The 19,690-nt window shown below is 35.5% G+C and overlaps 1 protein-coding gene across 2 annotated transcripts in view; it reads left to right on the top strand.

Annotated features, from left to right (window-relative positions):
- Eip75B (Ecdysone-induced protein 75B) overlaps positions 1 to 19,690 on the top strand; it is a 99,366-nt gene that overhangs the window by 32,363 nt on the left and 47,313 nt on the right. Inside the window, exon 1 of one of the 2 annotated variants that reach the window (XM_053770008.2) lies at positions 15,700 to 15,871. The exons of the other annotated variant lie outside the window; for it this stretch is intronic. Within the exon in view, the coding sequence (XP_053625983.1) occupies positions 15,733 to 15,871 (139 nt within the window). The 5' untranslated portion in view covers positions 15,700 to 15,732. Of the gene's footprint in view, positions 1 to 15,699; positions 15,872 to 19,690 lie in introns of those variants that run through there. 2 annotated transcript variants of the gene reach the window in all.

The raw sequence follows: 19,690 nt of genomic DNA, 5'->3' as shown, positions 1-19,690 counted from the left end.
CACAAATAGGACAGACAAATCTTTCTTATTGATACTTATCGAGTGAGATAGATGATTTTTAATGAATCTGACAAATAATTACTTAGAAGGTGCAACCATTTTTCATAATTACACATTATTTTATTTCGAGAAGATTCTGAGATCTAGTCATTTGATCTGCAACGCGTACAATATTCAGTTTATCCTTTCATTATACAGCTAAAAACTAGGTGATAAAATGAATAAACAGAACTTCTATAATATATTCTTTAATTTACGAAATTGGAATCGCGTTAAATTATCAGATTTTCGTGTAATTTGGAGTTGGAGGGTTGTTGAGGAGGGATATGCGGGGTCGGGCGGAGGGTCTGTGCGACAGAAATAGGGCGCGGAGGACAGAGCAAGGCTGCCCCGGTTACCGGGCGTCGACCCGCGCGCGGTACCTATGAATACGCGCGTGTGAGTGTTCTACGTACTCGTACGAACGTAGTAGATATCAAATTGTAGCCAAATATAGAGCGATTTCATTTTAAGACTATTATTTTGTAACTAAATATTTAGTTTTGGTTAGTTATTAATTTTCTTATTTTTATTACATTGCAAGTTTTGATTGTTACCAAAATTTTTGATGTCGGTCTGAAAAATATTAAAATATGAAAGTTACCGAGGATTTTTGCTGTCGCTCTGAAAAATATGAACCGAAAATTGTAATTATTATTATATTTCGCAACGTATATTTTTACAGTACAGAAATAGTTTTAATATACTCTTATTATTTTGCACTACAATCACTGCAATATCCATTTTTTCACCGTTTTGCTGGAAATATATGTATGCACTGGGGTAGTTTATGTAAATTTAAGGTCGTGTATACAAAGTCGAGGCAATATATATATATTTATCCACCTGGAGAAAATGAAATTATCTACTTCATATCATTAAAGCGCTGTTACGTAATAACAAAAAGTATTGATATTTGCAATAATTTTCTTTATTAATGTGGATATTTTTAATGTATCCATTTATTTATTTACAAATTTAAACTTTGTTGGACAAAAATATAATTTAAACTATTTGTAAAAGTACAATAGGCGAACTTATGGTATAAAGCATTATCTAATACGAGTAATCAACCTGTGGGTCATACAAAGAATACTATGTGGGTGCAAAAAATTCTTCATTCATGAAAGATGTTAAGATAGTCGTGATTTCCTATTTCTTTGTACTCTGGACCTAGAGTCAAGATGGTTGTAGCATTGCTATCTCCAGACATCAGTTGGTGACCACTAGCCATTATGTGGGCCTTATGCCTGTTTGGAATGATATGAATAAGCGCCATCTACCGTAGAGTGAAGGAGTCTCCGGTAATACAGTGCTCTGACTAGAGGCGCTTTAGCCGCGCTCCGCCCGCGCCGCTCTCCCTGCGATAAGGGCACGGGGTCGTTGCCCCGATACAGGCTGACCTCAAAAACGAGGACACTGCAAAATTAGGACGATGACAACGTAATGACTCGAACGCCACTGCGATGCAAACGATTTTCAACTTCAACGCATTCACTTACGTTCCATTATATAGTGCAGATATCCACTGGACTACATGTATTTGATCAATTAGGCAAATACGCTGACTCTAACAGCACTGAGCTATGTTGAAGCGTTTCAGACTACGACAATAATAGGTATCTATTCAAGGAATTTAATTGTACTTTGATAAGACTTATAACGGATTGATGTAATTAAGTATGTAAACAGATCGTCATCGACTTGAAAATAGTTGTTTATCAGGGTTAACTTAGGGTAAACCGGATAATAAATAATGATACAGAAATGATCGATATCATGGGCTGTCCGTTACGTCCGCTAATTAATCGGATCGCTGTCGGATAACCGCATCCTGGATCCAAAACTAGTTTTATAATCCTTGTTAGTAGTAAACCTGCATAAGCAACCTTTGTCGATTGTTTCACTAGTCACGCGAGTGATCATGTTCCATTCTTCCATTGAATGATAAACTAGAATAAAAATATACATTCACGTTGAATGATTCCCCTGTTTTTATAATTAGAAATTTATACGGCGTGTTTGTCGTAGGAATTACTTTAATTTACACAACTATACAATTAATTTCATAGCCCACTGTCATTCCAATCCTTTTATATTCACTACATGCGCACAATAAACTGAATTAAAAATCACCAAACATCAAGAGCTAGGGCCGCTACGCGATGTTGTAGTTCGTAGCATTTGCTACGAGCATTACGTAGCGGTTGTAATGGAGATGGAATAAATAGTTTGTGAATTGTTTTCGTATAGTAATAATGATCGAAAAAAATTATAAATAAGTGTTAATTTGACAATTGTTATTTCAAAATTACAAAGAATAAACATACTCGAAATATGCAAATTGTTCAAAAGAATCATATTTCTACAACTTTGTTTAAATTAATAAATATGATGATAAATTAATGAGCAAAAGTTTTATGCGCTACAAAACCATGACTGACTTTGACCTTAAAAATTTGAGTGATGTTTATTTTTTGCGTATCGCTGATTAATTGAAATTGTACGTCCGTTCTACTTATGGAAAAGTATTATCAAAATAATAATATTATAAGTACTAATTGGGCTTCGATGCTAATCTATAAATATTTTATTTCAGGTATGTAAATGAATATGGTTCTTTGACAACATATATCACTCATATTAGGTAAGTATTGCAACTGACAACCTCAAGTCAAGTTACTCTCCCGATGTCTTGCAATAAATTTGGCTGGCTGCACCAAAATATACAATAATTACTTAGTTTTCGACAAATACGAGTGCAACAAACAAATGGGTTCTTTTTCTTGAGTGGTATTTTTTACCACTTTTCATATATCAAATTCTAGGAATTTTATTTGTATTATACTTTATTACTGAATGTGTGCTGTCGCGGAAAGTTCCATTCAGATTGTGGCTTATCATCAGAAATTACGTTGTTTATTGCGTTGCATATCAAGATCTAGTTTTGTATCGCATCACGTATGCAGTGTGCATGCGATAGCAATGCAATGGAAAATAAGTGTAGGATGCACCGCGGCCGGGAGTCGAGCTAAAAATACCGGCGGTCATCGAACTGCAAGTGGGTTTCTCCCTGACCCCCCCCCTTCACCCTCCTTCCACACCTCACATTACATTACCACCCCTAGGAATAATGAAAGCTGAAACGTTACGTATACACTACGACCATTATATCCTATTCCTCTCAAAATTTGGATTCAGTATTTGTTTCTCGATTGATTAATTAAAAGAAAATAAGTATCAAAGAGTTTATTAAATTATGTATTTAATAATAATAATGTCTAATAATTGGACACATCAAATATATATTTATAAACCAATTTTGTGAAGGAATAAGTTTTGTTTATAAGATTTTGACTGTTGGGTCTATTTTCGGTGAAACAAGTAGGTACCTATAACTGTTTCACCACCTCTTTTATTCAACTTTTAAATACTATTTTTATGCTTTTTATGTAACATATGTACACTTGTACAGAGACACTTGAAATTGGTTTAAAAGTTTCGGTCCAAAACTTCTAAGCTTTTACTGATTATTTTGACGTATAAAAAGCACCTTTGCGCCGAAAACATCAATGGACGTTCTAATTGTTACTTTAATTCAAAATAAAATTAAACTTTATTGAATTTAAATGAAACTAATTTAGACGAGGTTGTAAAATAGCATACAATGTAGTAAATAAATGGTACAATCAGTAGGTAAATTTTCCACGCTTTTCAGCGTTCATTTTTGTTGGCAGCCGTTGCAAGGACCACTCTAGGTCCAAAATTAGTGCAACCTGCACCCGTCATTGCAGGCCACGTCAGCGGTGCTGCGTGGGTGCAGTTTTCTGTTTTCCCCATAGCTTATGTTGAGTTAGGTGTATTCGGGGCGTGTGCGGTGCGGGGCGGGGGGTGTCGCAACGCAAGCGGCGCGGGTGCATGGCCGGCCGTCGGCACCGCGCCGACCCTGACTGACTTATCTTATGAACGTGCGCTGCAAATTCGCATTCTAATGCTGGCAAATTTTACAATCCGTGGGTTTAATGTTGCATTTTAACGGCCATCTCTATACAATCATTCTAGCCGTGTTGCAAAACCAAAAATACGGAGTTGAATGAACTATTTGACTGGTATAGTCAGAACGTACGAGTTTATACCAATTTGTCTAGTACTAGCTGCGCGTCGGGGCGTCACTCCCATGTACCCTATATTGTACCACATTCTGTGTTATATTCTACCCGTGTACCGAATTTCATTTAGTACATTTTGCGTGAAAGAGCAACAAACACACACATATACACAAATATCCTCACAAACTTTCGCATTTACAATAGTAGTTCATTTAAGGAAAACTTAAAAGATTTGAGATTATTCTTGTTATAATGGGGAGAGCAGGTGAGGGTACAAAACTGACGCGTGTGAGGATGTACTAGTTAAGCCTAGGACAAACTAGTTTGATCTTCTGAGTTCTGCATTTCTGACTACGCTGAAGTAATTTTGAATTATAATTGATTTAAAATTAAGCAATAAAATGTATTGCTACGAGTATTACTTCTTGTAAATATTCCTAAAATAATGAAATAAATTAAGATTAAAATTATGTTCGGCCTAGCCAGAACTGAAATATTTATTACCAAATTATTTCAGTTCGGTCTAGTCTAGACCAAACTTCAACATGAGAAGCTAGTTTGGTCTGGAATCTAGTTTGGCCAGTAATATACACATTTATTGACAAAGCGTGTTGCGGATTTTTTTGGTAAATATGTACACTATACTAGTTGCGCATTTATATAAACAGTTATTACGGAGAGTAAAAAGGTTTGCGAAAAACTTTAACTACTTTCAATACATTTCTAAACACCAATAAAAATACTTGTTTAAAATTAAACAACAGCTCGACGAGTTATCCGATGTATTGGTTAAGTTACACAAGAAATGTAAAAATAAAACTTCTTTCTTTTCTCTCTTATTTATGTACATGTATATAGTTCTTAAATAGATAAAATGGTTATGTAACTTCTCGCATTTTTACGTAAAATTTATTACTAAAATTGTAAATGGACATAAGAGAGTCTTTTGTTATTGTCCCGCTTATATTTCAGTTTTCGAAAAACTTGAAAAATAATAACCAATTACAATTCCAATGTATATATCATCTATACCAAACTCCGTTTTGCGAGAAAGAGACAGGCAATAAAGAGTTTGGACAGGTTTTTATTTTTTATTTAAATTTTCACTATTTTCACAATTCGTAGTGCAATTTAGTATATTCAGAACACTCTTTCACCCCTCTGGTCTAACCCAGTTAGTCACGCGCTATTTCCAAGTCAGAAAATAGGTCAAAGTAAAATATGTCGCCTAATACATTATTGGGTGTTATTTTACTAGATTATTTTTCCAAAGTATAAAACAATAAGTCAGTAAATTATTTGAATAGTTACTTAGCTTTCTTTGTCTATTCATTGGTAATAAAAAACTCCTAATATTACATTAAAGTTTACTCCTTAAAATTTCATAATATTATCAAGTATTTTCTCTAGTATTTTTTTGTTTGAAAATTTTATTTATCTAAAAAAGATTTGGTAGAAATCGAGAAATTACAACTAGGGTTTACAAGTTTTAAAGAATTTGGTTTTTTAAATACGAAATTGTTATGTTATCAATTTTTTTTTTAATTGATCACTTATGACTTATAGGTTGAACGTCTAACATTTTATGTCTGGTTTCTGATACTTACAAATATTTGTATTTATAAGTACATATATCTGTTAGTAGGCAGCAGCAATAGAACTCATAGTGCTAACGACTGTAGGCTGTTCATTTTACCTTGATATAATGTGTTACAATGATAGGCTGTATAGTAAGAGGCGAGCTAGGCTAGATCTTATAGGCAGTATATGAATTTATAGTACAGAAGAACCATGCAAATATAGCGAGAATATGTTTAAAGAATTCATACATCCATACTAGTAATATAAAAGGGAAAGTGTATTTGGTTGTTCTTTTTCACGTCAAATAAATATAAATAAATATATTAGGACAAATTACACAGATTGAGCTAGCCCCAAAGTCAGTTCTAGACTTGTGTTATGGGATACTAACTCAACGATACTATATTTTATAACATATACATATATAGATAAACATCCAAGACCAGAGCCAATCAGAAAAAGATCATTTTCCATCATGACTCGACCGGGGATCGAACCCGGGACTTCTCGGTTCAGAGGCAAGCACTTTACCACTGCGCAACCGAGGTCGTCAAAAGCTAAAACAAAGGTGATTAGATCGAGGTGATTTTTGGTGTGAATTTAGTTGGAGAACTGGACACTGTACAGCTATCATATAAGCTTACTTTTTCCACAGGCGAAGTTGCGGTCAACAGCTAGAAATATAATATACCGCTATGTAATATACAAGAAACATCCTATTTTATTGTGGACTCAACAATTGTTTCTTGTGCATATATTATATAGCGGTTAACACAATCATAAAAATTGTTCCTTAGACAACAAAATCAAGTGTTTTGTGATTGTGTCATGGACGTAGTGGATTAAGTTCTAAACAAATAGGGTTTAGTGTGTTCATTAAAGTTTTATAATCACTCTGTTTCTTTTATGGTGTTACGTATTCAAAAGCTTTATGGTTGCGTTATTATAAGTGCTGTCAAGTGATGCCTGAGGACACAATCATGAAAAGTCCTACAGTCTCCTTATTTTATGATGGTAGGGAGCGGCCGAGTCGGACTTTGTAATACATTCGGCCTAGTCAGCGTTCTTTGCCCTGTGGCGCCGAGGTCGCTGAGTGACGTTGGTGAGCCGAGCTGCTCCGACCACTGACGGAAATTGCCGATTAGCCTTGTTGGCGCGAAATATAATTTAGCAAAAGTAATCCCTCGTATATAAAAGCTATTTCAATTCTTCGCTTCCAAGTCAATTTACGATAATGTGATTTTTGGAAACTAAAAGGTCTGTCTAGCTCGTGTCCCTACTTAATTGCTATACGAATATGATGACTTATAGAGATTACTATTTTATTTTATTATTATATATTATTACTTTTTTTACATTTGTTTGTTAACCACATGGTTGTGAAATTTGTTCGCCTGCCTTATCTAGATATCAAAATCTTATAATATGTATGAATACCAGTTTAATATAAACAAGAAAATTCTACGTAGGTACATATTAGCAACAACATGTTAGGCATAAAATATTACTTGAATCGATCAGCCTTCACAAGTAAACTTATAAATATCGGTTTCGATCAAAAAAATATTCCGCATGCAAATATTCCTAAACAATTTCTCTCTTGAAAGCAAAAGTTGGTTATGTAACTTGGCAGAAAGTAGTCTCATGACACTTAAACCCAGTGCTGCATATTCCGGACTTGACTAATGTAACGCACCCGTTTCGCGCTCATTAGTATGGAGACAGCGGCCGGACAGCACCTACCACTTTCACTGTGCTCTCACCAATAACAAGTCTTACGTAAGTCGCCATTACTCCGCGCTTATTTACTATCTCCTCAATACACACATAATACGACAGAATCAAAACAAACATTTTCGGAATCCGGTTGAGAATGTATTCTTTCCTCGTTTGAGATTTTCGAAATAAATGGATGCGGCATTAAGATATGATACAAAAAGTCTTTATAATATGCAGTTTGAAGAATAAATAAGCTGAAAACGAAAATAAGGATTAACAATTAACATTGCAAGGCGCATCCCCTAGTGTAATAGTGGTCTCACAAAAATGAAAGTGAGTAGCGTTTCGGTTAGTTCATTGTGGGTCAGCGGAGTAGGGCACAGGGGGTCGACGCCCGCGCAGCCTCGCTAGGTGAAAGTGGCCCTCCTCGTCCCCGAGCTCCCCTCCACTCCAATGGCGGTAAGGTACCTGCCTGCGCACGCGCCTGCTTTTTGCAACTTGGCCATGGAAACTATTACGATAACTGCGAAATAATTCCACCACACGGCAATGTAAATGCGACCTTTAATGCTTGAAATGAATACGTTTGTCACAAATAAAAGAAAAAAATTACTACATGTGTATATAAATAAAAATAATTACTTTAATAAATAACCACATTGGAATCCTTTTATCGTTTTATTTATTGACTACAAAATAAAGGAAGTAATATTAATGAGTTCAGTATTTCAAAACCCTTACCCATATCTTGTCATAACAAGCAAACTATGATATAAATTTCTATTAACCATAAACAATATATTCAATTGTAGCCTAGGGCTACGTGCTACGAGCGCTCAGACTAGAGCTACGATGCTACGAATGTTATCGTACACTTAATATTCTTGGAAAGTGACGAACAACTAGTAATTTCCTATATGTATAATAATATAATTATATATATTTTATTAAACAGAAAATTAAAACGTGCTATCGATGCATTGGTGTATACACCAATGCAAACCAAACTTAACTCGCATAGTCGATAGAATCGATTGTTGAAAAAAATAACAATTTGCTCTTACGTTTAGTAATTTCCCAGTGTCTTTAAGAAAATATAATGATACTAGAAGTTATAAATTTTGGCTTGCGAATACATTGGCTGGATGGATGGATGGCTTTAGATAGGATGTTTTACTTGTCCAAGAAAATCTAATTCGAAAATCGTTGATGAGCGTCGACACGTAAAGAGTAGAAGTTAGGTCAAACGATTTTGTAAGTTTACTCTTCATTGCCGTTTCAGTTTAGGTAAACAATGAATTCGCGTACACAAATCTATATTATGTAACTGGCAGACGTCAGTGCTTCTAGTGATTGAATAGACCCCATCTTACGTAAATGTAACGCACTTACCTACATAATAATGTTACACAATTTTAGGATATAGTAGACAATATAATCATGCGGTCAAGTGGTTAAGACCTGCATGTTAGCCGAAAAGTCCCAGGTTCGAATCCTACTCGGATCATATGGGTTTCTATATCAATTTGATTAATGTATACAGTATAGTTATACCTCTTCTTTGATTCCAGTAAAGGATAACATCGTGAGGAAACCAGCGCTGTAGTTGATGATTTATCACCTAGTGTGTGAATTGGAAATAGCAATGGTAAACCTATTAATATTGCCCAAAAAAGTCGTTAACGACTTTTTTGACTTTGACTTCTTTTTTCCACATAATAGCCATAATCCACTCAGACCGGCGTGAGTGATACGCCTATAACAATAAATTAAAATAGATATGTTTAAAGGGAATGTTAACATTAAAGTCGGCAAATGAATCAGACTAATATATTTTCTTGGAATGATGCGAGATCTTTTATCTGAAAGGTTACTGTTTCCATTTAAATATTCCTCTTCAATCGAAAACGTATATACATATAATAATACTGTCCTCAACATGCATAAATATTTATCTTCATAGCCATCTATCTAATCGACAATACAGTAATGTCGGTCAAATTTCAGACTCGAAAACATAAAACGAAGAATTAGTGTAATAAACAACGTAGATAATTTGCCTACCAGGGTAACTGTCATCCATGTATTATTTTATTATTGAGCATTCTCATATCATCCCGAAATTGGGTCATCGGGAATCAGCGCGGATAAACTTTACGAGCGAGCGATTGTAATTTAGAAGAGTGAAGGCTTTAAGGCCTTTCTCGCACGGATCTTTCAAATTTATTGGTCAATAATTTCAATTATAAACCAGTTCGAAAAAACAACTGAAATCTGAAACACGATGATGAATCTCTATACTTTAGAAATTTTGACATTTACCTTGACTGACATCAAAATCACTGTTCTTGATATGGTTGGTTATAGATTGAAAACAAGTGGGAAAACAATTTTGACCTTACTTAGATTGTTTCTTTTTCAATTTGAAGACAAATAAGGAGAGAAATATCGACTACAGCCAAATTTTGTTTATTACACACCCGCAGGTTTGACTTATAATTTTTGTGGTCAAGAAGTGTCGTGAGAAGAGGGCCATAATACAGCGATCCTCGGCGCGGGCCCAGGTTGGTTGCGACAGCGAACAAAGAAAGCGGCAGCAGGCCGGCCTTGCAGAGTTCATCGGCCGAGTTTGCAGGTCGCAAGGTTTCGCCAGCCGGGTTCTCGCAGCTCCAGGATATTGCCAATTCAGCGCGATCAAGGCTGCGTGCCGCGCAGAGCCGCCAGCCTTTTACTTTTCAACTTTATTGTGGAAAGTATGTCATAAACCTACCGGGATGTTTTCATAAAAAGCTATATAATTTTTTAGAAACATACATAGTTGAAAAATCTCTTCAACTGAATAATTAATTGTCACTGAAGTAAAGCTCATGCATGTTAAAAATTTGTAAATATTAGAATCTAATTTTTAATATTTTTTTGAGTTTATTCGGTATATAATTAATATAATAGGAATACGGAATTATTAAAGAGACTTATTACTTATACATAAAATAATCTTTGAGAAAGAAGAATAATAAAACATTAATTTCTTGCACAGATTGAAAAAAATTAAATGAGCAAACACATTTAGCATTTACGATGAAAAAGCTTATTTTCTTTTATTGCTGTTAATTTATACATTCTTTGTACCTACTGAAATAAATAAGAATAACAAACAACTTTTAATACTCAAAATAGACCTAAATCTTCTGCTCAATCACTAAGATGAAAATATATTCAAGTAAGTATATTTAAATTTATTCCAGGCCCTAGTTTCGTTACTATTAACACAAAAATATAATTTGAAACCATAGCTACAAATCTATATTTTTATATAAACAGTTCCTCCATGCAAAGTAATGATGGTCCAAATTGTCTGTGATTGTAGTTGTCAATAAATCTTGTTGAGTTTACCTACAGATGTACTGGTGTCGTGTTGTACCTTACATGCGGCCTTCAATTGGTTATAAATAGGTGGTCGTCGTTATGAAATAGCCATGAAACTGAACGTAAGCTATAAACATAGTTTATCTAAGACACGTCATGTCGTTAACTGAAAGTACCTACAATGAAATAATTGGCACGAGTATAATTGACTGGTTTTTGTATTAGCTGTGGTGATGATCATACGACAGAACAATAATGTTTTGCTATTAGACACTTTTCAATATTTTGACACAGTTTATTACTAGTTACTAGCTGCGCGTCGTAGAAATTTCGGGATAAAAAGTATCCTATGTGTTATTCCAGATTATATTCTACCCGTGTACCAAATTTCATAACAATTTGTCCAGTAGATTTTGCACATACATACCTACACACATAGATCCTATCAAAATCGCATTTATAATATTAATAGGATTACTTATAACAAGTTAATTATATTGTACATGGCAAGTTATAGTTAGGTATATCATTAAGAAGTTTACTCGAGAGTTGAGGTCAAAAATTTATAACTACTGTTTTTTTTTTAATTTATTGCTTCTCGTTGGAAATGCAAGTTTGTCGTTCTCTATGTAAAATGTGATGCTCATTCATCCGAGATAAAAACCGGGCCCTTTTTTAATTTATGACGATAAACAATAGAATAAAGAGAGTACGTAAATGTCCCCAATACGTCTGACCCACATACATATATTTCAGCCTACATCCACACAGGCCCACGAAGTGACGCTCTCGAAACCTAGATCATGGACAACACGGTTAGCTTTATCTGAAGCGATCGGATTGTCTGTTCTGGAAATGCCTTTGTGTTATTTCCAACCAACATAACAAGTTAATTAGACACAAACAGTATACAATCAAAAGCGCATAGTTTTATCTTGAGATAAGAAGTCAGTTTTTCTAAGTTGTTGTAATCAAGGTAATTTAACTTGAAATTGCCGAATTTCGCATTTTATTCTTCTGTTATAATGTGACGTTATTTTTTGCGTTCTTTATAAACGTAATAAATATCAATCTGTATTGTAATTACGGAGCCAACGAAAACAATCCAAACAACATTACAGATACGAACGACGACCTCTTTATTTAGGGCTGCTACAAGCCGGACTCGTGATGTAACTATATCCGGTTCCTTTACAAGGCAACCAGTTGTATCTTTTAGTCAATTTATTTTAATAAAAAAATTCCTAACAAATCACTATAAATATGTATTACAAATAATACTATTGATTTTAATATAGATTTGTTTATATTACATATGAATTAAAACATCCCTTGTCTATACAAGTGTATGAGAGAAAAGTCTCATTTTATTCAAGTCAAGTAATAATTAATCAAAGATGACGAGCTCAATAAATGAAATTAATAATTACAACACTACGTGAATGGACCAAAATATTAGGAACATAATAGACAAATAAATAAATTGATTACTAATAAACCTTGGATGTACAGTAAAGTTTTACGAGACATAAACTGACTGTGACGGCCCTGGATACTAAACAGTCCCGTTATTTTAACAAAAGCGTACAACATTGTATTTATATGTATGTAGTTCAGTTTTTCGAGTCATTTCCTGCGCCACGTGAATGCATATGCATGCTTGGTGGTGCCAAGAGGAAAGGAGATCATTTACATTGAATGGCAGCCCTTCCGACCCCTGCTGCCCTGTTATTCTTCAACCGCTTCATAATCCAACTTACCACACAAACGAATGTTTTAATAATGTTCAAAATTACATCAAAAGTTGTAGAACTTAAGTACGTTGATAAGTTTCATATTTACTAAATATATTAATTTAAAGATTGAAAATAACATTTTTAGAAAGTTTGAAGCAATTGTTACAAAGGCAATAAATAATATCATGATGATTTTATGTTTGTGATGTATTCACTTTCAAATCATTAAACTGTGATTAAGATTTTATTCTCATTAATTTACTTAAACATATATCCGTGTCGGGTTTCCCATTATGTCAATTGCTTTATAATTGCGTTGGAGAGTTGATGAGATTTCGTTGCTAGGTCTATGATGTATATCGAATTCTGGGACCGACTTTTACAATACCGTTTGATAAGGATATCAAATGGGCTATTTCAATACTTTAAATTAGTATATTCACAAATTCGACACTAGAATATTCATATGATCTTACTGAAGCTGAAGACTTGCTTTCGGCATTGAATAAAATAATTATTTTAATTAGATGACATGACACTATTGTTATGACACCAGATGTATAATCACCAATACAATGCTTAAGAAAGTGGGCCATCAAAATGATGTTTAGCATCACTCACAATGCTATCATAATGCAATTAGAAAGCGAATTGCACAAGTGCCGTTCGCATCGCCTGCTTGAAAGAAAGCGCGACTGTCGTAGGAAAGTTGGTAGGGAAGGAGGGGGGCTAGAGGAGGCTTGACAAAGAGGGGAGCTGCGCGTACGCAGCAGCAAAAGTAGTACACTTTCGATCTCAACTCGCGTGTCGGTGAGAGTTGTGCGAAAATGAAAGTGGTGGTGTCATTATGGTCCACTTTCCAGAAGGGTCACTGACTGCGGCGCTGCGTCTAAGCTTGTTTTAATTGCCTGCCGCTGCAACATCGCTGTTATGTTTTGCCAATGTGTTGTTATGTTATTAAAATATTTAGACAATATATTCAAGTTCTTTGGTTTTATCTGCCGACATTCCGATAAGATGGTAAATATACTACAAAATTGTATCCGTTTAAGATTACTTTCTAGTTATTGATAACTAGATGTTAACTCATAAAGTGACAAACTCAGAAACGCTTACCTCTTTATAATAATAGTATAGAAGTATAGATAACGATGGAACAAAAAACCTAACATGAACTTTATTTGGAAATATACCTGCCTACCTAACAATGTATTTCTGTTTGGTTGGGATGGCCATATTTTTTACTTCGATATATCCTGAAAGTTAAAGGTTTTAATCCATGACCATCCTACTAATATTATAAATGCAAAAGTTTGCGAGGATGTATGAGTGTATGTTGTTTGTTACTTTTTCACGCGAAATCTATTGGATCGATTGTTATGAAATTTGGTACACGTATAACCTGTAATAACACAGAGAAATCCACGGGACGAAGCCTCGGGCAGCTAGTAATTTATAAAGAACGTTTATTATTGATTTAAAGTACTTACAAACTTGCCTTTGAGCAAATGCATAAATGGAATAAATAATGGTGGACTATGTTATATGGATGTGCTAGATACGTAAAGTACATTTGCAAGGCACATTAGGTAATAATGCAGAGAAATGTAGGATGAGTGGGGCGAACGAGGAAAGTGCGGGAGGGTAGGAACAGGGTGGACGACCGGCGATGACGTCAACGCGACCTGATGCTGCTCAGCTCAGCTTAACCCGAACTCTGACCTCATACACTTGTATATTTAATACAGAGTGTTCAACAACGAGTATCGCTGAATATGTAATAATTTATATAGGAGATTTTTTTAAACGGAATTACATGAAACCTGGGGATTGACTTTTTAAAGTATTGCCTTTGAGTCCCAATGGACACATGGCGTCAAGTCCACCATTTGTACATAAGTTTTTAATTTTAAAAGAAATATTTTCATACACCTACATTTTTCGCTTTGCAGCGCATGATGAAGTCGACGTTTTAATATACATAATTAAGGCCGGTGCAGACCCCATGCGTCTGCTTAACAAATGCGTAGGTACCTAGCGGTGCTGTTAATTTGCTATTCTTGTTAAATATTTACATATAACATTAAAATTTATTCAGTACCGAGTAATATTTAAGCTTCTAGTAACATTTTGAAGTCGTTTGAAAAACTGTTCTATAAAGTTTTAATATAAAACCTCCAACCTCAAACCAAGAGGTACAATAACGAGACGTATTTGAAGTCTTAACAAACTATTCCAAATAGAATGGTGTACACGTGAACAAGATTCCTAGTGGCATAATTGGTTGCCTTGGCCTATAAAGTCGGTCTCCGCTCGCCGAACAAACTCAGTTCTAGATTTAGGTTTTCAGTTCAGTGGGTTGGAGTTGACGCTTCCAATCTTAACGATGCTTTCGGCAGCGGTCCGCCCCCTCCGGCGATTGACACAATATCACACTTAGTCATTACTTGCAAAAATCGATTACAAGCCTTCTGAAGCTACACTTGTAGCTTACATAATTCTATTCGTTTCATATTCGTTTTATTTCTTTTTGTTGAGTTGTAGACCACGTTTTTGCTTCAAAAATTATAACATTATTGTTATCTCTTTTATCTGAGCGTTGTCCCCTGTGGTTGTCCCGGTTTTTATTCCAGTCATTAGTGGAGTCCAGATAAGTGTTGCACGTCAGAAATGAGTAAATGTGTGAAACACATTTTTTCCACCATTGTGTGTACCACATTTTATGCAATAAAAATTATTCATTCATTCATATTCATTCAACACAAAATACAGGGTACACACAAACACTAAAGATACTACTAAATCTATATATAGACTAAATCATATATACTAAAACATGACGTATCATATATTAAATTTACGTACAAAATTTAATATATTACACTTTCGAGGAAAATACTTAGAAAATATCAACAGTTCGAAAGTTATCGTTAACCCATTTTTTGAATATTTGCGTAGTCTTAACAGTATCGGTGGTACGTAAGAAGAAGAACATTCTTGAAAGCTGTCAAAAACCCCTAGCACGCTCGCCGTAGGCACCAGGGTGAGCTTGCAAGGGGCGGGCGGCGCGTAGCGTGTCTACGAGCGGACGCGGGCGGCGTAGCGAGCAGTGTAGCGAGCGGACCGCGCGCCATTCGCGCTGACGCCGCCGCCGGCCGCACGCGCCCAGACCGCGCCGGCTCATGCGTCTCCCGCCGCCGACGCCGACCACCATGACAGTGACAGAGTGTCCGAGTGCTCCTCATCATCAGCCTTACGAGACCCCCGAGCAGCCTCCATCTTCCAGTGACGCCGACGTCCTCCTCGGTAGAGTCCTAGCAGGTGAGCTGTCAACGATCAGCTGATCACAACTGTCATTGTGCATTCACACATCGAGTCTTAGTACGGACACTTTTTTGTGTGACGTGTTATTGTGTTCACTTTTAAATAGTGCATAGTAAACATTTACGCTTCATTTATTTTCATAAAATTACCATAACATTGATTTAATACCTACTTATTTAAATTACATTCGATCACTCTGTCATTCATCTGTTGTGTAAATCTAATACCTACTTGGTTTTTTTAATGAATCATTGATAAAAGTAAATATCAGGAATCTACGTCCTTTTCACTTTCCTATTAAGTGAAGGGCTGAAGGGGGAAAGGCGAAGGCGCGCGGGGCCTTCGCGGATCTGGGTCAAACGGAGTTCGTTGCCCTCGGCCTTCCCGGCTATATTCGACGTCGCTAATCATCGCCGCCGCCCCGCTCCCCGCACTGGTTGCCCGCCTTGGGCCTTACACAGAGACGAACTCAAAGGACATTATGGAATTTAAATATTCATTATTTATTTAGATGTTGATTCATATCTTCACTTCATTGGGTCAGAGGATTATGTAACAAATGTTTACGATTGAAAAAAACGATCAATATAAAAAAGAAAACTATGTAATAAAAGTTTACGTAAAAAACCTTCATACCTATCCTATGTAGGTATCTCCTATATGTATTTGGCCTAAGTAGTATACTGAAAATAAATTGCAAATCATTTGTTGCAGTTTAAAATAAACAAATGTAGACAAACAGTAGTAAAACAAATATAGGTTAGTCAATGGATAGTGATTGCATTATTTGCAAAGATCAGCAAGTCTGTGCTCGACAACATCATGGTCGAGTCACGTTTCGCAAGTGGAGCCCATCACTGAATGCCATTTTATTTTGGAGGCCGCGCGCGCAGCCGGAGGGCCCGCGGTCAACGGCCCCGCGCGATATCTAGGTCGCCTCAGAATAACCTAGCGCCGATACTCTAATAATAATCCACATGAAACCTTGGAATATTGTGCTGTCCCACTCTCGCTCATGACAACACTGTACTTGCGAATAGCGACAACATGTCTTTCGTAAGACTGCTGCAAATTCAATATGCGCAGCCGCTAACTAGAATCTTACGTCTCTTTTCCCCGCGTTTAGTTAGCCTAGGCCTATTAGGTAGCCTGAAATTACAAATGGAAGTTTCTAGACTTACCTAGTTATATATTATGTCCCGTAATATATTACGGGATAATATCCGTTCGAGTTTACATAACACTGACATTATATGACAATCCAATAAGTTAATTTACACTAGGTACGTAAAGTTAATGCATTTATTTTCAAAAATAATTCAGATGAAGAGAGTAGAAAAAAACATCATAAATAGTAAAGCATCATAGGTACCCACCTATGATGGCAGAGTATGAGGCAGAGTAATCGTCTTAAACAACCGCTGTTAATAAGGAAGATCAATAAGGAGGATCATATTGGAAAATCCTATTATAAACGCATCTTAGATACTACTTGCTTAGATAGGTACCAATAATTAATTATAAATTAATAGTACCTAGGTACCTATATTTTGACGTAATAGGTATAATAAAATTAAAATATTTTTCCTAATTTGTTTAATGTATATACCTAATATACCTAATCCAATGTCATTAATACGTTTTACTAATCACCAATTACTACTGAATCGGAGTACTAGGTCCATTCATCAATTTAAAAATGCTTTCGTAATTGTAAAATCAGTTCATTGTACAATCGAATTTGTAGTCTAGAAAATACTGTCGTAATTTTGAAAAATATCGAAACAATGTGTTGCGTACGCTGCGGTGTGAGTGAGTGACGTAGGTTGCATGAGCGCGGTGCGGGCGAGGAGCGCGGGGCGCGCGGTTATTGCGATCAAGGCCCCGAGTTCGTTCACCCAGCCGCAATTGGGTCACACTCGCCGTCCGCCCCGCAAACCACACAAATAACTGTTTAAATCACTAAATTCTTCCCTGTGACGTTATGCAAGGTGTTATTATTTTTTTGTCACTCGCTTTTTTATTTTCTTAAAGATATAAATAGGATAGAGTACATAGGAACTTAATAAAAATAGGATAGGTCAATACAATATAATTTGCATGGATTTGCATATGGACTACTAGATTTGATGAGTACACATTAGTGCCTATTTCCCAAAACTAAATATTCCCTAGGTAGATAGTTACTAATTCGAAAAAAAAAATCAACATTTGTAGCCGTGATTGTTATTTTAACTCATTCATACAAATATTAAGGTTGTTTATTTGATATCAAAGAAATGAAAAAACAAGGTTCCTTTTACCCCCGAACGCCGCTCTAGCCTCGACTGTATGTTTGTTTCTCATTTAGTGTTTATTGGTGTCTACCCTCGCCTTCTCAGATCTCGTTTCAAATCGTTCATTATTTCATTATTAAATATGTTAACTAAAATAGTAAATAAATAAATCATAGAATGTCTCCTATGATTTATCTACAGAATGTCTTCTGTAGAGAACATTTCTCGATAAAATAGTGTCCCAAAATAAGCTAGAGGTAGGTACCACACAACGATTGACAAAATATTTTCACGAACGTGACCTGTAGAGGTACATTATGTTGAAAAAATTTCACAGCTAGTTCATATAAAATCAAATGTCACTCTACAATCCAATAATGACCACAATTACAAACCAGATAAAAGTAACTACTTGTTATCTGTCAGAATTTCAATGACCACTCAAATATTGGTAATAAAACGGGCGTCGTCGCCTTCAGCGAAAGTTGTTAAGAAAAAGTTGCAAGTAAACCGAGGACAAATGGGGGTTTTCGCAGGGTGGGGGTTGCAGGAGGCGCGGGGAGGGGAAGGCGAGAGGCTGCAGGTCGACGCCCGCGCCGCCCTGACCCCAATTTGCTCTGCGCTCGCGTCATAGCGCGGACCTCGCGTCCAGGCGCTCACCAGCGGAAAATACCCACAATTTCAACATACCTTCATGAAATTTTCATACTGAATAAAAGTAACACCAAACTTTCTTTGTTGAATATGATTTTCAAATATTCAGAATGCGCATTGAAATTAGGTCTAAATGTGTGTCGATGGCCTCTTGCGATGAAGAAACGTCAATCATGTTATTTTTTTGTTGAAGTATTTCCCTCGTAACCTGCTAACCTGGCCGAAATACTACTCAGCAACAAACGACTTCAGTGAAGATTCGAACTTTGTTTTTTTTTTCGATTTATGAGGTTTTTAACTTTTGTATTACTTTGAAAATTAGTTGAATTTGTGATATGATAGAATAACTAAAAAAAGTAGCCTTTTAAGTTTCGAACAGCTTCTGGATATTTATTGCAATATTGATAAATGTTTTTTTATCACGAGAAGTGAAAATGCTAGGTATGAATGACTTGATTGTTAACTACAATTATGTAAGAAAAGAAAGCACGATATACCTACATACTAGCGTAATGTAACAACATAATGTGTGGGAGTGCCACTACGATTCTTTATTGTACTTCTAGATACCACATTGTACTTATACATTTAACAAATTCGACCAAATAAATTTGTCTTTTTAAAAATTAGGAGAAACAAAAGATAGTGAACATAAAAAACAAGTTATTATTAATTTTCAGCATTTATAGTTTTATCTAGTACTCTACAGTCTTTTTATCTCAATTCTTATATAGGACCAAATATATAAGCAATTTTGATTAATAAAACTAAACAAATGTGACCTGCCTCGGTAATTCTTACAGTTTGCACTAAAACTGCTAGCTCTTTATAGGCATTAAAATATGTGAACGTAACCGTTACGCTTACGCTAAGCCTGGTGATTAAA

The sequence above is a fragment of the Plodia interpunctella genome, chromosome 3 (assembly GCF_027563975.2).
Source record: "Plodia interpunctella isolate USDA-ARS_2022_Savannah chromosome 3, ilPloInte3.2, whole genome shotgun sequence".
In the NCBI taxonomy this organism is placed as follows: domain Eukaryota; kingdom Metazoa; phylum Arthropoda; class Insecta; order Lepidoptera; family Pyralidae; genus Plodia; species Plodia interpunctella.
Note: the sequence above shows the minus strand (reverse complement) of the source record. Positions and strands in the feature narration are given on the sequence as shown.